The sequence below is a fragment of the Nilaparvata lugens genome, chromosome 7 (genome assembly GCF_014356525.2).
Source record: "Nilaparvata lugens isolate BPH chromosome 7, ASM1435652v1, whole genome shotgun sequence".
NCBI classification, from domain to species: Eukaryota; Metazoa; Arthropoda; class Insecta; order Hemiptera; family Delphacidae; genus Nilaparvata; species Nilaparvata lugens.
The window spans coordinates 10,130,147-10,151,396 of record NC_052510.1 but is presented as its reverse complement, the minus strand read 5'-3'; the positions used below and the strand labels follow the sequence as shown (position 1 = coordinate 10,151,396).

The following is a 21,250-nucleotide window of genomic DNA, read 5'->3' as shown; positions in this document are numbered from 1 at the left end:
TCAACATTTTGTTGATAACTTTGGTGTAAACCCAGTTTAATCTGAAAACTCAGGTATTCTGCTATCTTGACGCTCTCACTAATATTCTCAATTCGAATGATTGTTTTCACATACGATTTTCCTTCTTGATATTCATCAATAACTCACAGCGCTTGATTAAGTATTGAATTTAATTCGTTTCTTGTTTTTTTATTTACAGACAAAACAGTGACGATAGTAGAGCCGTGTCCGACGAAAACATCAGTGCTGGCCCTGGGAGTGACCTGCGCACTGCTCATTCTCGTCTACATCACAACAGTATTCAGCTACTACATGAAAAAATGGATGTCACCTCGGAAAATCATGGCTTAGTGAAGATGTCTGAGTTCCTGAAGCAATAATTCCTATTGCCAGTAACCTTCATCGGTTGTTCGTCCATTTCCCATCGCAACGAACACATTACTAGTGCTCAAGAACTTATGTACCATGAACTGAGGAGAGAGAGAAACGCAGAAAACTGCTGCAGTCGGAATGAATCAAAGTGAGACAGCTGCTGAATTACTGGGTGAAGTGAATAATTTTTGTGTGATCTTTATTCTGTAATGACTTTGAAAACAATTAGCTTAAAGCATGTGTGATGAGATGGATATGTGCTTATAATGTGGCAACGATTTAGTGTTATTGTCGTACGTTTGAGGAGCTAGTACCAGATTTTAATATTCAATTATCTTTTTCAAAAATAATCATACAAGATTTGATATATATTTCCAGGGTTACTCAATATTTTTTGAATGAATCAACTAGTAGTACAGTTGATTGTACTACTAGTTGAACCAACTGTACAACTGTACCATTAGTACAACTGTACTAATACAGTTGTACCTACCTTTTCAGTTTTCTTTTCAAAGCCATGTCATGTCGTTAAGAGATGTGAACTAAAAGGGTGTTATAAAATAGCTGAACCATGTACTATCATCCAATATTATATCAAACCCTGATTGTGAACAATTTTGTCCTATTGGTTATCAGTTCCTAAAATAAGATTGAGCTATACCGTAATTTGGAACTACTGGATTTGACATTATTAAAATATATTACAAGACTTGACCTATTTCAGACTATGTGTAACCTTTCCGGTATCTAAATTTGGGAGAGGAATAGCACAAGGATACATTATTTTTTCTCATATAAAGAATAAATCATATAAAATACCAACCAGCAAGTTTTAGAAAAATATCATTCAAACGAGCTTAACGACTCAATCTAGACTTCAATAGGTAAATTTGATTCGTCAATGTGAGTTATTTCAGAATAAATTACTATAGTATTCAATACACGTTGATTTTTTGTTAAGGGCGTGATGCTACATAAAAATTGTTACATAAAGACTTGATGATGATTAGAACTAAATAATGAAATTGAAGAAGCATACAGGCTTGCACAGTATTTCAATGTTTAATTCCAATGCAATCTCCACTGAAGATCTATTGGAATTAATTTTTTCCTATTCACTTATGATTAAATTTGTAGCTCATATTTGTTATGAGGATTAGAGAACTTTTAGAACTTCTTATAGAGGAAGTTATTTCAAATTTTCACGGTTCCAATTCTATTCTTATCCAATCTCTGTCGTAGATTGATAAGAAATGGAATTTCTCATTAATTAAATTGCGAGTAATAAAGAAAGAATCAAACTCTAGACCTCATCATTTTTTTGCATTTGTTTTTGATATTGCATTTTTCTTCATGACTACAGAAAGGAAGAGACGAATCAGTTATTGGAATCTTTTTATTCACATATTCATCTGTAAGCAGCTTTGATGAGAAAATTCTATGCGGTAACCACACAAAAAAAGAATTTTTCATTGAATAAAATATCACAGAACATTTTTAATCATGTGAAAAATTATTCAAAATTTCAAGTTGTATTTATAATCTGTTTAAAGACTCTATTATACATAATATTCTCATGAATATTGATTTTAGAAAGTCTACTCTAATTTTATCAATTACCTACTGAGCTCCTATCAAATGCGACCCACACTATTTCGTTGCCTTAAAAAATTTACATTGAAGATGCGAAACTTAAAAATGTTTGTAATAACAATAACAATACTATTAATATTATTTATTCCAATCTATTAGGATTAGAGTAACTGATTATGCACTGTGAAATGTAAATACTATTTATATTTAGAAAACTTCTATAATGATTATTTATAATAGTCCTAGATTATAAAATATTTAAGATAAGAAGTTTCGCCTCTTCATTGTAAATTGTCAAGAGTTTTAAGTTAATTAATTAGAGTGTAGTGAGAACATATTATCCAATTGTTTATGTCAAATAAAAAAAATATTTCAATTCAAAATTACTAACTTAAACAATTGGATGTATGATGACTTATTTATTTTAGGTTTACTTATCTAGTTTTTTATATTGTATGGATTTCGAAATATTTTTGTTGTGAATTCTCTGTTGAATGTGCTTGAAATTTAAAATAAGTCATGTCACTGAGAAACTCAAATAAAAGCTTTCATTTATGTAGAACATTGTGTGTCATTCAAGGATTTATAAATACAATGATAGACATTAAGATTGGATGAATTTCCGAACTGAATCATACAAAAATATTTATTTAATCAGAATCAATGGATTCGTATAGCATTATATCATTTCAAATTGAAAAGAGCTTTGGAAAAGGAAAGTTTAACTATCTTTTCTCATTCAAACGTAATATTTGTTCAATAACAGGCTAAATCTCTGAATAATAAGAAATTACTTTCCATAGAGTGTGAATTCTACAAAATATTTCTATCATATTCATTGTTTTCAATCAAACTGTATTTATTGAGAAAAGTTAACTGTATTTTTGTAACTTCATTTCATACTAATTCAATTTTGTAGCTGCTTTGTAGTTTGCAAAATGTATTCTCTTTTCGTGTATTTGTTCGTTAGGGAAAACTTCAAATTCGTTGATACACTGTACATACTCTAATAGTTTTTGCACAGTCTGATAATAAGATTTGAGAAAAATCAGTAACAGGTTCAGATACGGGTTTAAAAGTTTTCCTTTTGCACAATATGTGCATTTCTTTTGCACAGGAAATAAAATATTATAATTTTGCACCTAACACTGCTGTCTCTATTATTAGAAGAAAAAACAAGATGGAATTTCATTATTGAATCTTACAATGCGTTATGTTATGTAGAATATTAACATTTCATAGAAATAAATAAGAAACATTTTTTTCGCGAAAAAATGTACAAATGTAGCCTATTGCTATTTATTGAATATTCTGATAAGATTCCCGATTTTTATCCATTTTGTATTAGTGTGAGAGAGTGGATATACTCTATTATACTAGAAAAATGACATGAATTTGATAATTTCAGAAAAACAAGAAGATTCCAATTTTATAAATATTCACTGTAAAACAGTTACAAATTTGAGAAAATTAACAAAATTTATTATAATTTTACTTGGTTTCTAAAATTTCTTCTACTCAAATTTCTATTCTATAAATATAATATTGAATATTCTATCCAAATTTACTACGGCTTGTAAATAATTCATCTTGTAAACGTTATTCATTAATAGTATTAGTGCGTGTGAAGTATTTGTATGAGTCTTTATATTAGTTGATTATGTATGTGAGAAGTGAGAATCGATAAGTTAACTAAATGAATCTAATATGATCTTGAAAAGTACGAAATTGGTAACTTTTTCAGTTTCAAAGAGTTTTATATATTTATATTATGATATGTGAAATTGAATTGAAAATTTTATAGAAAAATTAAAATAAATATTATGATCGGATATTTATGATTTATTTAAAACCTTTACTGTTACCACTGTAGAAAAGTAGTTTTTCATTTTATTCAAAGGTTTAATTCATTTATTTCTCATCAATGATACAAACATGTTTGAGTAATAGTAGCAAAAATACAGAGAAAGAAAAGAATACTCTTCACATGGGCTGTTGTGCCTGTGTGTGAAGAAAAGTCAGAATTGTCGTAAAGGTTGTTGGAACCTTTGAATCACTAGCTGTAAAGCTAAGAGCTAAGACACAAAAAAGTGTCTCGAATATCTCACAAGAGTATGTTGAAAAACTGAATATGTTACTACGGTTGCATATATTATTCTATCTACGAATACTTTTTAGCACATGTGCATATATCACCCACGTTACATGCATTGCCGTGCTACCAATTTTTCCTTAAATCGGTTGGAATAGCATTTAACACCTATTAACCTAAGGATAGTTGTCGGCTCCAATGTAATAGATTCTTGATAAATTATGAATGGATCTATCGCCTATGAATGAGAAATCCAGTTTTCAGAGCAAATGAACTTATAATCTTCAGATGAATTTATACAAATACACAAAGAACTATATCTTATAAGCCTAATTATTTAGAGTTACTACGAACTAAAATACTTATCTAGTTTACAGTTGAAAAACAGTGGCTATTGGCTTGAATACACAAATAGCAATATAAGAACAAAATAGAACACTATAAATTGTTTAAAACTCAATTTAAAACATTAATAAACGAAAATGATTCAGAGCAAAATTTTACAACAACACATAGCCAGCCATTTTTCTAGAGAAGAAAGAAGCCACCGGAAAAAAACTACAAGTCAGAACAAAGCCTGGTTCGGTGTCGATTTTACAGACACGTCACCAAAAAATTATAACTTACAAGTTTAGAATTCACATCCTACATCTGTTCTCAATAAACTTTATTTTGAAACGCAATAGTTATAGAATAATTTAACATTATCATTATTATACCATCATATCAAAACATTCACTATAGGCTGAGCATGAGATTAATGATCTGTGTAACCAGTGGCAGAGAAAACTTCTATACTGTTTAGATTATTTATCATACTTTCTCTCTAGATTGTTTATTCTATGCCAGTGGTCTAGATATTTTTGGGGACCAGATAAGAATAATTTGAGTATCTAATACTACACATCACCACTCCTCGTATCTAATTTTAAGAAGCCAAATTACAGTACAGGGAGAATTGTAGATTGTAACTTGCACTAGCTGAGGCGGGAAAGCGGAGTTGGAAATGTCCATAGCTCAAAAATGTACATATATGACATTTCCAATTCCGCGTTCCTTATTAGAGCCCTATTACACGGTCCTATCAAATACAAGGTCACAGTTCTTGATGTTGTAATAGGTCAAATTATTATCAAACATTTAATAATCTAACACAGATCTACGTAGGAGACAAGATGGCGGTCGCCTAGTGTCCCACTAAAGTTGTCAGCCCAGCCATCATGCCTGGTCCCATTGGTGTCCCAGATCTCTTTACACACCGACACCATACTGTTGGTCTAGTGGATAGGGTGCTTGCTTAGCAGCCCAGAGATCTCGGTTCAAACCCGCTCATAGCCAAACATTTTTGACCAGGTCACTCCCGTGTTATCGAATGGAAACGTTAAACTGTCGGTCCCGGCTGAAGTATAATAGTCGTAAGGCCCATTGACGGATTAAATTATATATTCAGGCGAGGTGCAACTTCCTTCAGGGACACCCCACCAATAAAAGCGTTATGAATATTATTATTACTGACGGTGTCCCAATGGCGACCCTGGCTTGTGACCTACTAATATGTAAAGCTAGACTTGGGAATAAGGCATGTATTACATAGAGGGACACCAACGGTGTCTAATACCTGTACTTACTAGTCTAGAGTCTAGAATAATGAAAAGGGCTCAAGTTGAGAAATTTTGTCCATGTGTCTTTATTACATTAATTACACCAGTAGGACACCAAAAGTGACCGAGCAAGTCGTGTGGCATTAATTTTTATGGCGCTCATTACACATATATAGGGATACCTGCCGGATCAGCAAATTTTGGTAGATAATCACTAAATTTTGGTATCCAACTAGTGTCTCATTTGAGAAATCAGCGTTGACTATGCTGAGACACCATATATATTATGAGCTATAGGTTATAGTATAGCTTTACACACGTCACCAGTCGTCCCCATTGATCTCTCACTTGTATCCCAACATGAGGCCATAATGTAATAAGGGACTATGACCTGTGGCTTGAATTCAATTAAGTATTCCACCACTAATGGCCGTGTATAAAGCAAGCTGGAACACCAGTAAAACATCAACGGTGTCCCTGCGATGTCCGGGCCTCCGGGGTGTTGACCCTAGTGGAGTGTGATAGGTAAGCACAATTTGAACGAATATATCGCAACTAGCTCAAAAACAGGTGTCCTGCTGATATCCTGATGTAATAAAAGCCTATATAAAAATGTACCTTAATAAAAATATAGGAGCGACAGTGTTTAGAGCATTTGAATGTTGGCGCGATTTCATTCACAACAGTTTGACCACGAGTTGACCACAACGGTAGAAAGGAGTTTCTCTTTTCATAATATCTATTAAGAAAAGGCTACAATACTTTGATTCCACATCAAATGAGATGCATATTATTTCAGAAATAGCTATGAACTGGAACTGGACAGATAATAACAACAGTGTTTATTGTAATCCCATTGCACAAAGAGGTATTTTTATGTCGTAAGGTTGCGCCATTTACAGCAGTTGGTCAACTCTTCTCATATGATCTGAATCTGAACTGAAATCAAAACTAACCCAACTTTCAAATTAGTCGTTCTTGTCTTATTGAGTTCTTGCTTCCTCATCAAATTGTGTGAACAAAAGTTTAAAATGTTAAGTGCAAGAAATAATTCACATTCTCAGTCTCTTTTACTTCGACAAAGTCATCCAAAGAATTTTGGAATTTTCTTTCTCGTGGTTATATGTGGATTTGGAATAGGAGTTATTCTTTTTGCATACACATCCTTTGCAGACAGTCTTTATGAGCCTGAAACTTTGAAATATGTTGTTGTGGTGCGTATCTTCTACTATGTCCTGTTTGCTTTAGTGATTAATGAATAGTTATAGTGATTAATCTCTTTCTATCACGTCAATCTAAGACTGTAATATATTTTCATCAACTTGCTTCATAACTAACTTAAGTTAGATACCATAAGTTACCTAGTTCATCTAAACAAATTTCAAGTTACTGCCGTTACAGTCTACTTTTTACTTTTGTCTAGTTTGAATAGTTATGTTCAATTATAGAACAGTAGCGTAAGTTACAGTCAATAGAATATCAATTAATTCAATCGTGAAAGTCAATTCAACTTTACCACAACACAAATAATCATATAAATTATTTATATTCTACCTTATTATATTTATATTATCTATATAATTTATTTTAAATTAAGTACTCACATTGATAACGAGATCTTTCTGTTGGATAGCCAGTCACATTCAAGTCTTTCTTCATTTTTAGCCTGTTGCTACCTGTCTTCTGAAGTCATCTTTTGGATATCAGTGGGTGTAACTTGATTCAAGTTAAACCCTCAAAATAGACTGCCAAAGTCAATATTAATAATAATTATTATTATAATTTTTAATAAAGTTCACAATAAATTATGACCATGAATTTTAATCTATAAAAATTATGTTTTTTTTTAGGTTAGACACTATTTGAAAATGGTATCATAGCCGGAAAATAGCGTTTTCAAGGTGCAATTTTTTAGAGCCGTTCTAGCTCGAGAAGTGCAGCTTCAAGTAGGAAGCTCGCAGCTGTAATAAGCAGGCAAGCAGGCTTGACAGCGTCAAGAGCTTCCTGCTTATAGCTGCGCTGCTAGAACGCCTCTAAGGAATTGCACCTTTGGAGAAAACTTGAAAAAATGATATCATAAAAATATAGTGAAATTCTCAACAACTGTCAAAATCGGTTGAATATGATGCATTAACGTTTTTATATGGGATGTTGAGAGTTTAAAGTAAATTTCGCTACAGTATGGCTGTTTGAAAAAAATCTACGTTCTATAAATACATAGGCCTACGGTATATTTAATTTTGAGTGCATTTTTTTTGTTTGATTACGGTTATGTAGGCCTAAATTGATAACAATTTTTCAATTTTCAGTATCATCGTCATGGAGCTAGGAGCCCAACAAAAACATATAAAAAGGATCCCTACTCTGATTGGAGAAAGTACTGGCCAATGGGTTGGGGTCAGCTAACATTGGTAAATTCAATGCATAAATTTTTATTACCTATAAATTACTTTCTCATTCTATAAAAGAACCTTTTTTAAATAATTTCCAGACAATTTCGTAGCATTTATGAATGTTGTAGACTTGGAGGCTCCTATTATATGCATTACATAATATAGGACACCAGGAGTGAGACTGATGCCCCGTCAAGCGAGTCGCAGGGAATCAATTTTAATGACGTATATTAGACTGACACCAATCAAAACGCCTGAATTTGGTGTCAGGCTGGTGTCTCACTCGAGACACCGCTGAAAGTGTCGACCTCACAAGTTATATCTCACTGGTGTCCTAGTTTTAATCCTGTGTAATATGGCTGATTGATGAACTAGAGGATTTTGATCCAAAGCACGAAATCAAGCTCTAACAAAGTAAAAAACGTAATCTAGACAGTAGTAAATATGTATTAATGGACATTTTTAATTACTCATATTAAAAAAGGAAGTTGCAATTAACAATAATAATGTAAGATAGTGAATTATTTTCACCCGCTTTGACATTATTGAATATAAATCTATAATGAATGAATAATATAAAAAACGTCTAAAGCTAACTAATAAAAAACCCTCACCACGAAACTACATTAAACCCCTTTGGCATAGGCTAAATAGTTCCTCCCCCCTCACAGATAAAAGCTAGTTTAGAGTTTACAATTATCCATTGTACTGTACGGTCTCAGATTCGATTTATTCTCCACCAGACATTAACTGTATGAATATCTACCACATTACCTCATACACAAAATTAATATATTTTTCGCATTACCAACAAGAAAATTTAGTACAAGCACATTCTTTTCAAAAGCTGTGAGGTATTTATTTTAATGCATCAAGCAGTAATTTCAGTTTATAGTTATTACTCAATCATGAAGGTCAATGTAACATACAATTGCTATGTGATGAATCACAAACAGTTTCATATAGAACGGTATCTATTATTCAGATAAGATAGTACTGCCACTGTTTTTAACTAACTATAATATGATACCCAAATTTCTTCCGTGCATATGATTCATTCATGGATTAGTAATAACAAATTTGACATTCCTGAACTTCAACCTTTTCGCGTCAATTAGTTACGGTACAATATTTATCAATCATAACACATTTGAAACACTCGACGAAGTGTCTCAGAAGCGTACATTGCTGGAGGCTCAATGACCATGAAATTATTTTAATCAGATTCAATCGATTTGTGATTTCGTTCCACAGACCCTTGCTTGTAATATCTAATCTCAAAAACAAACAATTTTGAAATGTATACTTAATCTATTAATGGAAGAAAACGTGATGGATTTTAATTTTGATGTATTATTCATGAGTTGTTGATTAGGCTATATGATTTGTGAGAAGGAAAAGTGAACTCTATCCAATCATAAAAGAAAAAAAGTGGTGTATTCTAATTTGGATGTATTATTAATGAACTGTTGATTTGTATGTGTAGGAAGGCAAAGAGCAAATGTACGACATGGGCATCAGGTTGTGGAAACGCTATAGCCGATTCGTGGACAAGTTCACAGTTCAGACCGTGCGCGTGGAGAGCAGTGATGCCGACCGCTGCTTGATGAGTGCTCAGCTGGTATTGGCTGGCCTCTTCCCGCCCACTGCCGCTGATCAGATTTGGAAAAAGGACTTTCATTGGCAGCCGATCCCGGTGCATAGCACGCCTAAGGTTTACGACAGGGTGAGCTGTACTTTCAACTAGTTAGGGCGAGAACAGGGCAAGTTTTCAGATGAATCGGACGATTGGCTCTCTGATTGGCTTGGCGGTCGGGAATCAGCTGATAATCAGCAAATCGGAGAGCTTTCTGCCCTGCCGACTCGTCTGAAAACGCTTAATGTGTTCTACCCCTCAACCCTAATTTATACGATGCCAATTGGCAAGACAGTTGTCTTTGGACAATTGCCATCTCGTGGTTGCGGATTGTCGGAGGACAGGCCAGTTAAACGAGAATATGTTTATACGCGGCCAACTATTGGCACGTCAGTTGACAGCTAAACATGTCCGAGTTCTCGTCATCTGTTGTGACTAAACAGCTGAACTGGCAAAAACAAGACAGCGCTACTGGCCTATACCGTTCACACGGCGCCAATTGTCGCGACAACTGAGATTCCGAGTGGTGGGGGGCTCGCTAGGCCCAATTGACTGTCCATAGTCTACTCCCGGAGACAGTTGAATTTCGGTTTTATACGAAGACAATAATTTCATGCCAGTCAGTTGCCTTATGACAATTCTCTCGCCAATTGGCATCGTATAAACTAGGCTTTATTAACACACTATTTTGCATTTTAACACAAGCATGCAGTCATTTATTTGATGTAATAAGCAATTTGTTTACTCACATACTGAAGCAATGGTGAGATAATGTTTTAAACGATAACTTTCATAGAATTTCCAGCACTATCAGTTCCAATTAGATAGGTATGTTCTTTATTCTGAAAGTTCTCAACCAATAATTAGTATTTACAATAGATCGAAATAATTGACAGTGTATCAATAATGTATAGGAAGAGATTTTGTAGTATTTCTCCGTAATAAAAGTATGAGACATTGATGTTGACAAAACCACTATAATATAGTATAAATAAATATTATTTTTGTTCAAAACTTTCAAATTAAGGCTGTGCAAAGGCTAAAAATAATCTTCCTACTCGTGATATTTTTCCAAGTTTTTCGATTTGTATATCATTAAGCTATCAAAATGAAAAAGATTTCTCAGGAAAACATTTTTTTTCGATCATTACTTTTTGAGATATGAGCGACTGAAGTTTGAATTTTTGGGACAGAACATTTCAAATTCGGTACGATATAAATCCATGAGGTTTATAGGATGAATTCTTCATGGTATTGTTGATCTAGTAAAACAAAACTTTTCTGAAAATATAAATTTTTGGAAAAGTTATTCAATTTACCAAAAATAACTCAACTAAAAGTTATTTTTAGTAGATTGAATAACTATCTTAAAAATTGATATTTTCAGAAAATTTTTGTTTTACTAGATGAACAATACCATGAAGAATCTATCCTCTAAATCTCATGGATTTATCTTTAACCGAATTTGTAATGTTCTGTCCCAAAAATTTAAACTTTATGCTCTCATATCTCAAAAAGTAATGATAAAAAAAATGTTTTTCTGAGAAAACTTTTTCATTTTGATGGCTTGATGATATACAAATCAAAAAACTTTGAAAAATATCACGAGTAAAAAGTTTATTTTTAGCCTTTGCACAGCCTTAAAGAACCAGTTTCATGACAATACCTGCGTTCAGAATATTCAGAGTTCAGCTGAGGATTTGGCAGGTACTGCCATGAAACCTGGTTCTGTAATTTAAAATGTTTTGAACAAATATAGTGATATTGACAACATCCATGTCTTATTCTTTTATGATTGACAGAGTTGTGGATTTTTTTACTCGATTAAAATTATGCTCACGTCGCATAAGCTTCTACAGGGGTAGTGAAAGGGTGATGAAAGATAAATGGATCTACAGTTTGAGGTGGGTTCTGAAACGCTGGGAAGAGATTTCAAGTTAGCTCAAGTTGGTGGAACGAGCCTTACGCGGTCACCCATCCATTGGAAACACTTACTTGAAATCACAAACTTAAGAAACTTCATACACTAACAAGAGTGAGATTAATGACTCTCAGTTCACAATCTGTTTATCAACTGTCGTTCAATTTATCTTAGTCTACCACTACAAGACTCAACCTATTTCGGACTATGTGTAACCTTATCTAAATTTGGAAGAGAAATAGCACAAGGTTACCTTATTTTTTCTCTCCACTCATTTTGATGAGGTACTTTACTTATTGTGTGGATCAATAAAATCAAATGTATCTGTTTTTCATGAAATTTAAATTTTTTGGTTGCAGAAAATAATAATGAAAGCTCCTTGTCCAAGATACACGGCTGAATTCAACAAAGTCCTCCAGCAGTCGATCAACAATGCAACTGATGAAGATAAATTACTATTTGCTTTACTTACTAAAGATACAGGAATGGATGTCAAAAGTATACGTCAAGTTGAGTCAATCTACTCAATTCTTCACATCCAGGTTAGTTATTGATTCAATTATTCATTTATTCATATGAGAGAATATTGAATTTATATGAATAATTTAAACGGACCTTTTTCAAATTCAAGAAACGTTAGTCCATTTCATTATTACATTTATTGAAACCCAAATAGCTAGGATTCCAAAGAGAAAATTCCAGACTCTACTTGTTAATCTATATAAATAAAAATCGAGTCTCAAATTTTGACATTCAATAACTTTTTTATGTGTGCACAGAATTTGATGATTTTTTAGTTGTGTTCGTTATGTTCAGGATCTGGTTTATAGCCTAACAAATTTATAATCCGTCTTCAGGACTCTTTCCTACGGTCCTTTAAAGTTTACATATTGTAATCCTAATGGGAGAAGATTTGTGAGCTGGCCACACACAGAAATAAAAACCAGCTGTTATAATCATTGCGTCATCCAACAGCCGTCGGTAGATCTGTTTTTCAATTTTTTTTCTACTGATTCACAAAATTTTGATTCTTAAGGTGCGTACAGACTTTCGCTCTGCTCCGCAACCGAACGTCACTCCAGCAGAGCGATTGATGATCGACCGGGGAGCAACAGTGGTTCGACCGGGGAACGCGAGAAGATCTAACATCTTCCGTAACGTTCATGATGGGTGCGTGGGAGGCGCGACTGTGGTTCGATGGAGGAACGAGGGTATATGTGTACGCAGCTTAATAATAATGCTGCGGTACGAACGACGTCCAAACTTGGGTCGTAGAACTCGAAATGCTGTAAATTTAGAATCAGCAGCAAGGAGATATACCATTCAATTCCCAGCAAGCTGCATTCAACTATAACTAAAAATACAAACTTCTGCACAACTAACTAAGCACATAGGAAGTCCATATTGATATATAAATGTAAATACTGATTGTTGGATAATTTTCATAAAAATATAGTGCATCAGATTAAGCTAAGGCTAAGCACACCTGAGAAGGCGCGGCTTGGTGATGTCATGAGATGCATTAACTATTTGGAGGTACGAAAGTTCGCTGGGCCAGCTAGTAAATATATATGAATTATAGTCATATTTATTAGGATTATTGATAATTATTGTTAATCCCTTTGTTTAAGATAATATAGGTAGTCGATTTGTTGTACAACATTTTTGTAATAATCTCACGAATAAGCTCATGAATTCAAGTATTGTGTAATTAAAAATGTGAGATTACAACATTATTTCTTTTCTATTTTTGCAGGATGGGGTAGGACTTCCTCTTCCTTCTTGGACTAAGAGCATCTATCCTGATGCTCTCAAAGAAAGAACTAAAGACAGCATGTCTTTGTCTACTTATAATACTCTCATGAAGAGATTGCACGTCGGTAGGCTGCTACACTTTCTATTACTATAGTTGAAATCCTAATACCTAATTGCTTGTAAATTGAATAGAAGTAGTTGGGTTTTCACTCGAAATCAGATAGGAATTCGGTTCATCATAACTTAATCACTATCCATTAAGAAGGGCTAAAAAAAATTCGCGTTTCTTATTCGTATCCATTTTTTACTTGTTTTTTGACGTTCAAAACTAAAATTTCATGTTTAATTTACGACTATATATTAAGCAGCAAGCTATTTAGTAATTATTGATTACTTTCACCATAGCCATCAATTCTCATATTCATTAGAATATCTTTTAAAATAATTTGTGCTTCATTTTGCGGAACTAATTAAAACCAAACAGCAGTACGTAGCTTTGAATATTATCAAGAGGCATTGATGAATCTATTCATATTAATTTTTTTCTATTTTTGGATCCGAACTATTTTCGTAACTGCTTATCAATCTCAACCATATTGTTTGATTTCAACAATGACTCAACTGTCTAATCATGAAAACCGAATAGATAAACTTTAAATGAGTAAATAACTGATTCAAAAATTCTTAGTCATCAAAAACAATAATTCAATCAATACTAGCAGTGAAACAAAAGTTATTTTATCTTTACCCGATTATCATTAATATCATTATTTTTACGGTTCAAATCACATGTAGATAAGATAAAGTTGTGGGTTGAGTATGCTTTTCCTCTCCAATTATTATCATGATTTGGATTATCATTGACAATCAATATGATATAATTAAGGGCGCGGTCAGACTGGTCGAGAAATAGTCGTCCGCAACGAACCGGAATGATTTGCTAATAGCCGCGAAATTGGAGAAATCGCTTTGGGTCTTCATATTGTTGATTCTTGAACCCAGAAACATATTTTACAAAAAAATATTATTTTTGGTCGTAGAAACAAAAATTAAACTTCTTCGGACTCAGTAGGTCGAGTAGATTATTATAATATTTCAAAAAAATATATCTCGAAATTAACGATTGGATTTTTTAACTAAACTCTACCAGTGTGAACTGGCAGAAGCATATGCGCCATTACTATCGCTCTCCTCTGAAAATAGGACAGGTTCTATTTTCTGGCAAGATTTTTCTATCACCGTTGACAGTCTGAACACTTTTATTTAAAAAGCACATGTTCCATCTTTTTGGGAACTATCGGCCGACGAAAAAATCAACAGTGTGAACCCAGCCTAACAGCCATAGAATCATACTCATTCATTAGCCTATAGGAATACAATAAAAATTATTCACTGCCCTTTTATATTTCATTTAAGAATATGAATAGATGCTTTTCATTTTATTTCAACAATATATACTTTTAATGAAAAAGTGAATATTTGCAATGGTTTATTGTATGGATTGTACTATTCTCTCTTTGGTTAACATTTGTTTGGCTGGTTGGCAGCAACTCTCCATGCCTCTCTGTCATCCGCCATCCTTTTGAGGTCTCTGTAGTTGGCAGATCTCAGATTCTTCTTCAGTTGTATGTTCTATGTACTCCAGTCTTGGCCTTCCTCGCGCATTCCTTCCCTCAGTCATTTCCTCCATTATTCTTTTTGTTAGTCCCTCTTGTCGAAAAATTTGACCAACTAGTTGAGCTCTTCTCCTTTTTATTTCTTTCATTAAACAACCTCTCTCTCCAACTCTATGAAACACCCTTTTCATTCGTTAACTTCTCTCTCCAACTGATCCTCAGCATTCTTCTGCAGCACCATTTCTCAAAAGCAGAAACTCTCCTCTCTTCTTTCACACCCATCGTCCAAGCTTCACTTCCATAGGTTGCTATGGAACATATATATAACTCCATACATAAGTTTTGAGCAACCGTCTCACCTGTAGACACAATGTTCTTGCAGTCAATACCCTTAAATTATGTATTATGCTTTCATAACTGAGATCAGATTTTTATTTTTATACAAACCTGAAATGGCAGCTAATTTAAAAAGTTGTGATACAACAATCTGAATTTCAAAACAACAGAAATTAAGTTATTTGGTAGATATTCTATTCCAATTTCTTTTGAAAATAATAGAAAAATAAAAATCCTATTTGAAATAAGAAATTTCAATGGAAATAATTCTGAAATAAACTTTCAATATTATCTATACCGGTACGTGTAGGCTAACTGTAGCATGGATGAAGTCTAGGATGGTTAGTTATCAACTTTTATAATATCATTTCAGGTATTTTAATTTGTGTTTCTCATACGGTAATGTCTAAAAATTATTTCATTGTTTCAAAAATACATTTTAAATCAATTATACGACTTGAGTACTCAGATATTTTGATAGAATGAAGAAAAAATGGCGGCTGAGAATTGTTTATTTACTTTTGTACGGTCACTGTCAAAAGTAAAAATAAAATATTCTGGCAATCGGACAACATTGCAAAGCGAGAGAGAGATAGCGTTATCTGTTTTGCTGTATGATAGAAAAGGACAGCAACATTATTGTCAATCGTACACTGCCATTATAACGTGGACCTCTCTATAGCTATGTCTTTACTACTTCTTCATCATCAGTGATATTAACTTCCAAGATAGGTGTATAATTATTATGTTTGATTGAAAGGACCAAGATGACCGATTTTAAATATGATTTTCAGGGCCTTGGATAAAAGAGCTGTTTGAACGTCTACATAACGCCACTGTGAAAGCAGCTGACAGCAGTAAAGCCAATAGCACTATGAAAATGACAATCTATTCAGGACACGATATGGGTCTAATAGCCGTTTGGAGAGCGTTCGATTTTCCCGGGAAAATTTTGCCGAATTTTGGCGCCACTTTTCTGTTTGAACTGCACCACATCAATAATGAGAATATTGTTAAAGTGAGTATGAAATAATTATCAAAATTTGTTTAGTTAGTTTGTCGAATTCTAGCTTTTGTCAACTACTTTTAATTCCAGTTGAATTGGTTGTCAATAATCCTCAAGTCTCCGATTTGGTAGGGAGTTACTGGTAAGGATATTTTGAATATTCTTTCCGAAGAATGGACAATCTCCAAAGCTCTGCCAATTTATGTAGATGCATTACAATATTATCTTGTATAGTTATTCCAAATTGCTTCTTTTTTATCATATACAGTTCAATAATTATTTTCTTAGTTTATATTATTTAAATTCATCTGAAGCTTTGCTGTATTGTAAGCTGTATATAAGTGTATAAGCCAGTATATATTGTAACCTACATAGATAAACTAGGTACTTAATCAATCAATCCATTTAGTTTAGAGGTATTAATAAACGTGTTCTTGAATACATTATTTTTTAAATTCGAACAAAAGAATATATCAACAATAATATCCATGTCCTGAATAGAAAACCCTTGTACTGAAAATATTCCTCCATATTACAGACTAGCAGGTAACCCGTGCTCCGCAAGGGTCTGATTGAAAACTTTACTTACTGAAATCTTGAAGAATTTAATATAGGCCTATAACCATCCTCGGTAAATTAAGAATCTATTCGCAAAATTTCAAACAGTCTAGTAGTTCAGACGTGATAATGCGTTATTCGTGAATTCCCGATCCAGTTCGTGTATAAGCCAATTCTTTCCTTATATATATATATATATATATATATATATATATAATATATATATATATATATATATATGCGTATGGCGTGAGGGAAGAAAACGATCATAAATAACATTATTTACACTGTATGAAGTGCTGTCATAATAATAATAAAATGAAACAATATTATGAGAATGTCATGCTTGCCAGTCAAATGGCTCTGTCAAAATGTAAAACATAGAAAAAATAGTTATTGGGTTCAAGTACCCTACACAGAAAATCAATCTCCATATTTTCAAATGTCAACCTCCAGGTCACTCAGCCACTCTATAGCTTCTCTGGTGAGGGTGATGTGGAAAGCGGAAAGGGACCAGTTGTCGGAAGAGTGAAATGTTCAGGGCAGACAATAATAGAGACTAGGGTCAAAAATATCAATTTAGAGTTTTCAATCGATTATCATGCAGTAACATCTCCTTTGTTGATCAGAATCGATTGAAAGGTCGACTTTTTCGTCGATTATATGAACACATGTAATGTTGCAGAAAAGGAAACAGTGGTCGTTCTGGAGTTATAACATTGCCCTGTTTTTACTTTCCTTGCCCTATAGGTAAGGAAAGTATTGCTTTCCGAAAAAATTTAGGTACCCAAATTTCTAAATTTCTATACGTTTCAAGGTCCCATGAGTCCAAAAAAGTGGTTTTTGGGTATTGGTCTGAATGTGTGTGTGTGTGTGTGTGTGTGTGTGTGTGTGTATGAGTGTGTATGTGCGTCTGTGAACACGATATCTCATCTCCCAATTGACGGAATAAATTGAAATTTGGAACTTAAGGTCCTTACACTAAAAGGATCCGACACAAACAATTTCGATCAAATGCAATTCAAGATGGCGTCTAAAATGGCGAAAATGTCGTCAAAAACAGGGTTTTTCGCGATTTTCTCGAAAACGGCTCCAACGATTTTGATCAAATTCCTCCATATTACAGACTAGCAGGTAACCCGTGCTCCGCAAGGGTCTGATTGAAAACTTTAGCTACTGAAATCTTGAAGAATTTAAAATAGGCCTTTAACCATTCTATAGGATGGTTTGTGTTTTATTTCTGGTTCAAAATTTTTCTTAATAACTCAAAATTTTCAAGTTTTGAGAGTTTATTGAATGCAATCATTCTATTATATTCGGTTTTTAATCAAATCAAATTCAAAATTTCTAGTTTATTTATTTCTGGACTGAAAAGTGGACTCAAATCAATTCAAGTGGATAGCATAACCTATCATTTTTATTCATTCATAGCTCTGCCTTCATTGTGTTATCATTCATCCTATCATCATCACCTAGGCTTAACATACTTCTAGTAAGTTGCCTTTGTAAAATAATAAATAATCCTCGGTAAATGAAGAATCTATTTTCGAAATTTCAAACAGTCCTGTAGTTCAGACGTAATGATGCGTCATTCGTGAATTTCCTATCCCGATCGTGTATAGCCTAAGCCAGTTCTTTTCTTTATTATATTGTAGATTGAAAATTTGTTAAATTAATAAATATTTTACAGTTTTGAGTGTCAAGTGAAAGGAATTTTGTTATTAATTTGAATTAAAAATGTCTTGTTTCAAGTGTTTGGTCAGACAATTAAACAAAATTTCATCAAGTGAGGAAAACATAACCTATTTCTGGACTATTTTAATGAATCATCGGGGGAGGAACAGTTTTGGGCTGTGCCTGTTGATCCTCCACCAAATTATTTTGAAAAGTAATTGTGTATCATTGAATCAATAAAATAAATACATTATATTATATATTTGAAGCGACTATTGAATGGTTTTATAATATTGTGTTGTTCTGTATCAATAATAATTTTGTTTTCATCTACTGAATTTTTTTACAGATTCTCTATTACAACAAAACATCACAAGCTGAGCCCCATGAGCTCCAAATTCCACACTGCGGCCACCCCTGCCTACTGACTGATTTACACAAAAATATGGAATACCTGATGCCTGTTGACTGGGAACAAGAATGTTCCTTATAGTATACGTGTAATAATTGTTATTTTTTAATTAGTTTTATAGCAGTTGTTTACTTTTGTATCAAAGTTGAAACTTTAAAATCAGAAACTAGCAGTAGGTCTATATTTATTTCTGCATCAAGGTTGAAACGTTAAAATCAGAAACTCGTGATAAAATAGTAGATGAATAATCATTTGCTCAACAACTTAATTAGATGCAGTTTGTTTGAACCAATCTGACAGTTTGCGATAAGATAGATTCATAGCTTGACAGCCTTTGAGAACTAACACAGTATTACAAATGGCTAACAAACGTTTTCATAATTTTACATTTTTATAAAGATTCTGGGATCTTACTTATTCAATTTTTAAAAAGAACATTGACAAATTAATATTAGAAATTACCATGACCAATGAGTTTTATGGACTTTTATGAATTTTATACAGTTGAAATCGTTTAAATATGTGCCATAGTTATTCATATATGAGTCGTGATTGGTGTTGTACTTCATTTCTGATTACTGAGTATAATGTAGAAATGTTTACTGTCAATGAAAATCATACTATTTATTTTATAGTTGTTTTTTTGTATTCTAAAGTGAAGAAAAAGTCAATAGATCTACAATAAATTATAATTAAGCTTCAAACAAAACCAAATTTATGAGAAATTAGTTACTTTGCATTAAAAAAATAAACTGGAATAGAATTATTTGTATATACTGATTAATTTTGTATTACTGTATATTGACATTTTAATTATGAACAAGTAAATATTTTAAAATCATATTTATCTGTATGATATTTTTAGTAGATTATTTCTAGTTTTATCAATATTACACTGTTGTTTTCAAACTTCAAAATCTATAAAAAAACGACTGAGTCATTGTCAATATTGTAGAACCGTTCCATAATTGAATAAAAATACACATATGTTGTCAAATTCTACACAGTTTTATTCGGTACACAACCATGGTTTCGTGACCACACCGGTCACATTTTTCAAAAATCGTACCACATCGTAAAATCGTCAGTATTCGTGTCCCGAATAAAACTGTAGAATTTGACAGCATATGTGTGTTTTTATTCAATTTCAAAATCTATAAGAATTATTTTATCTAAGATTATTGCAATTGACTTGACTTATAACTTGATTTTTAGAATAACGTATTTGGGAAAGATTCAGTCAGCGTTTTTAGCAGTGAATTATTTCACAATGGAACAAATATATAGGGCGTAGTATTATTATGTGTAGAAACAGTAAATTCGTATTACAACATTTTCAATGCAATTTTTATAAGTATTTTATACCATTTATTTGTCGTTATTTTATACTATTTTGGAATGACTGGAATAACCAAAACCTATTGTAAAAGTTGGATTGGATGGACTCCAATTGTCACTTGAACCTAATATTGTTGAATTAAAACTTTTGACGCTTTTTGAATTGATATTTCTCAATCTAGAATAATATCCTCACAAAAAAATGGGTAAAATATAGTTTCAACCACTTCTCATCGAAACCCATGAGTACTGCATTTATATTACATGGAAACATGTTTGGATATAGATAATGTATTAGCCTACTATTCTACACTACCTTCAAATTTGGCAGATCCCTAAAAGAGAACAATAGTAGAAATGCATTATTCAAATGCCCCTTTATGAGAATTCCTCTCTATATGAGATATAGTACCTTTAGCAAGTGTTCATATTATGACATTTGCAATCTCCTTTCAGTTGAACATCTCACTGAGTTAAAGATTACAACTTAGTCAATACATTTTGCAGAGTAAACAACCCGTAAAAATGGTTAATGATATCTATCAACTACTTTTCAAATATCTACGATGAATGATAGTACTAACTACTGCAATGTACGAGCACTATCCCATTCTACTCAACCCAGAAGCGCGGACAAAATTAGGTTAGCTCACCATTCTGCTAAATTAAATAACTTCAAACTGGAAACTGCTATATCAAACTCAAAGAGTCTGAATATTCCATGATAATCTTGAGATTATATAGGTTTTCTTCGGGAAAAACGCCTTTGATTTTATACCAACTGAAACAAAAATATTCAAAAAAACATTGTAACTACTTCCAGTGTTCATGGTACATACTAATTTTGGAATTAACAACACTAAAGTTGGATTCTCACACAGCAGTGACAGTGATAAAATAATTCCACAAATTCTAATTGGGCTTTTTCCACTCAGCCCGGCCGATTG

The 21,250-nt window shown here is 32.7% G+C and overlaps 2 protein-coding genes across 3 annotated transcripts in view; both read left to right on the top strand.

The window, feature by feature from the left end:
• The window catches only part of LOC111055743, a 222,436-nt gene extending 218,639 nt beyond the window's left edge, over positions 1–3,797 (top strand). For both annotated transcript variants that reach the window (XM_039433651.1, XM_022343017.2), the window contains exon 16: positions 200–3,797. In XM_039433651.1, coding sequence (XP_039289585.1) covers positions 200–351 — 152 coding nt within the window. In that variant the 3' untranslated portion in view covers positions 352–3,797. The remainder of the gene's footprint in view (positions 1–199) is intronic.
• A 2,565-nt stretch (positions 3,798–6,362) lies between these two features.
• Positions 6,363–20,466, top strand: LOC111055746 (lysosomal acid phosphatase). The gene is made up of 7 exons (XM_022343019.2): positions 6,363–6,872; positions 7,968–8,069; positions 9,538–9,777; positions 11,968–12,150; positions 13,365–13,488; positions 16,110–16,333; positions 18,903–20,466. The coding sequence occupies exons 1-7, from the start codon at positions 6,690–6,692 to the stop codon at positions 19,044–19,046; spliced, it is 1,200 nt and encodes a 399-aa protein (XP_022198711.2). The 5' UTR covers positions 6,363–6,689; the 3' UTR covers positions 19,047–20,466.
• Positions 20,467–21,250: the final 784 nt, after the last annotated feature.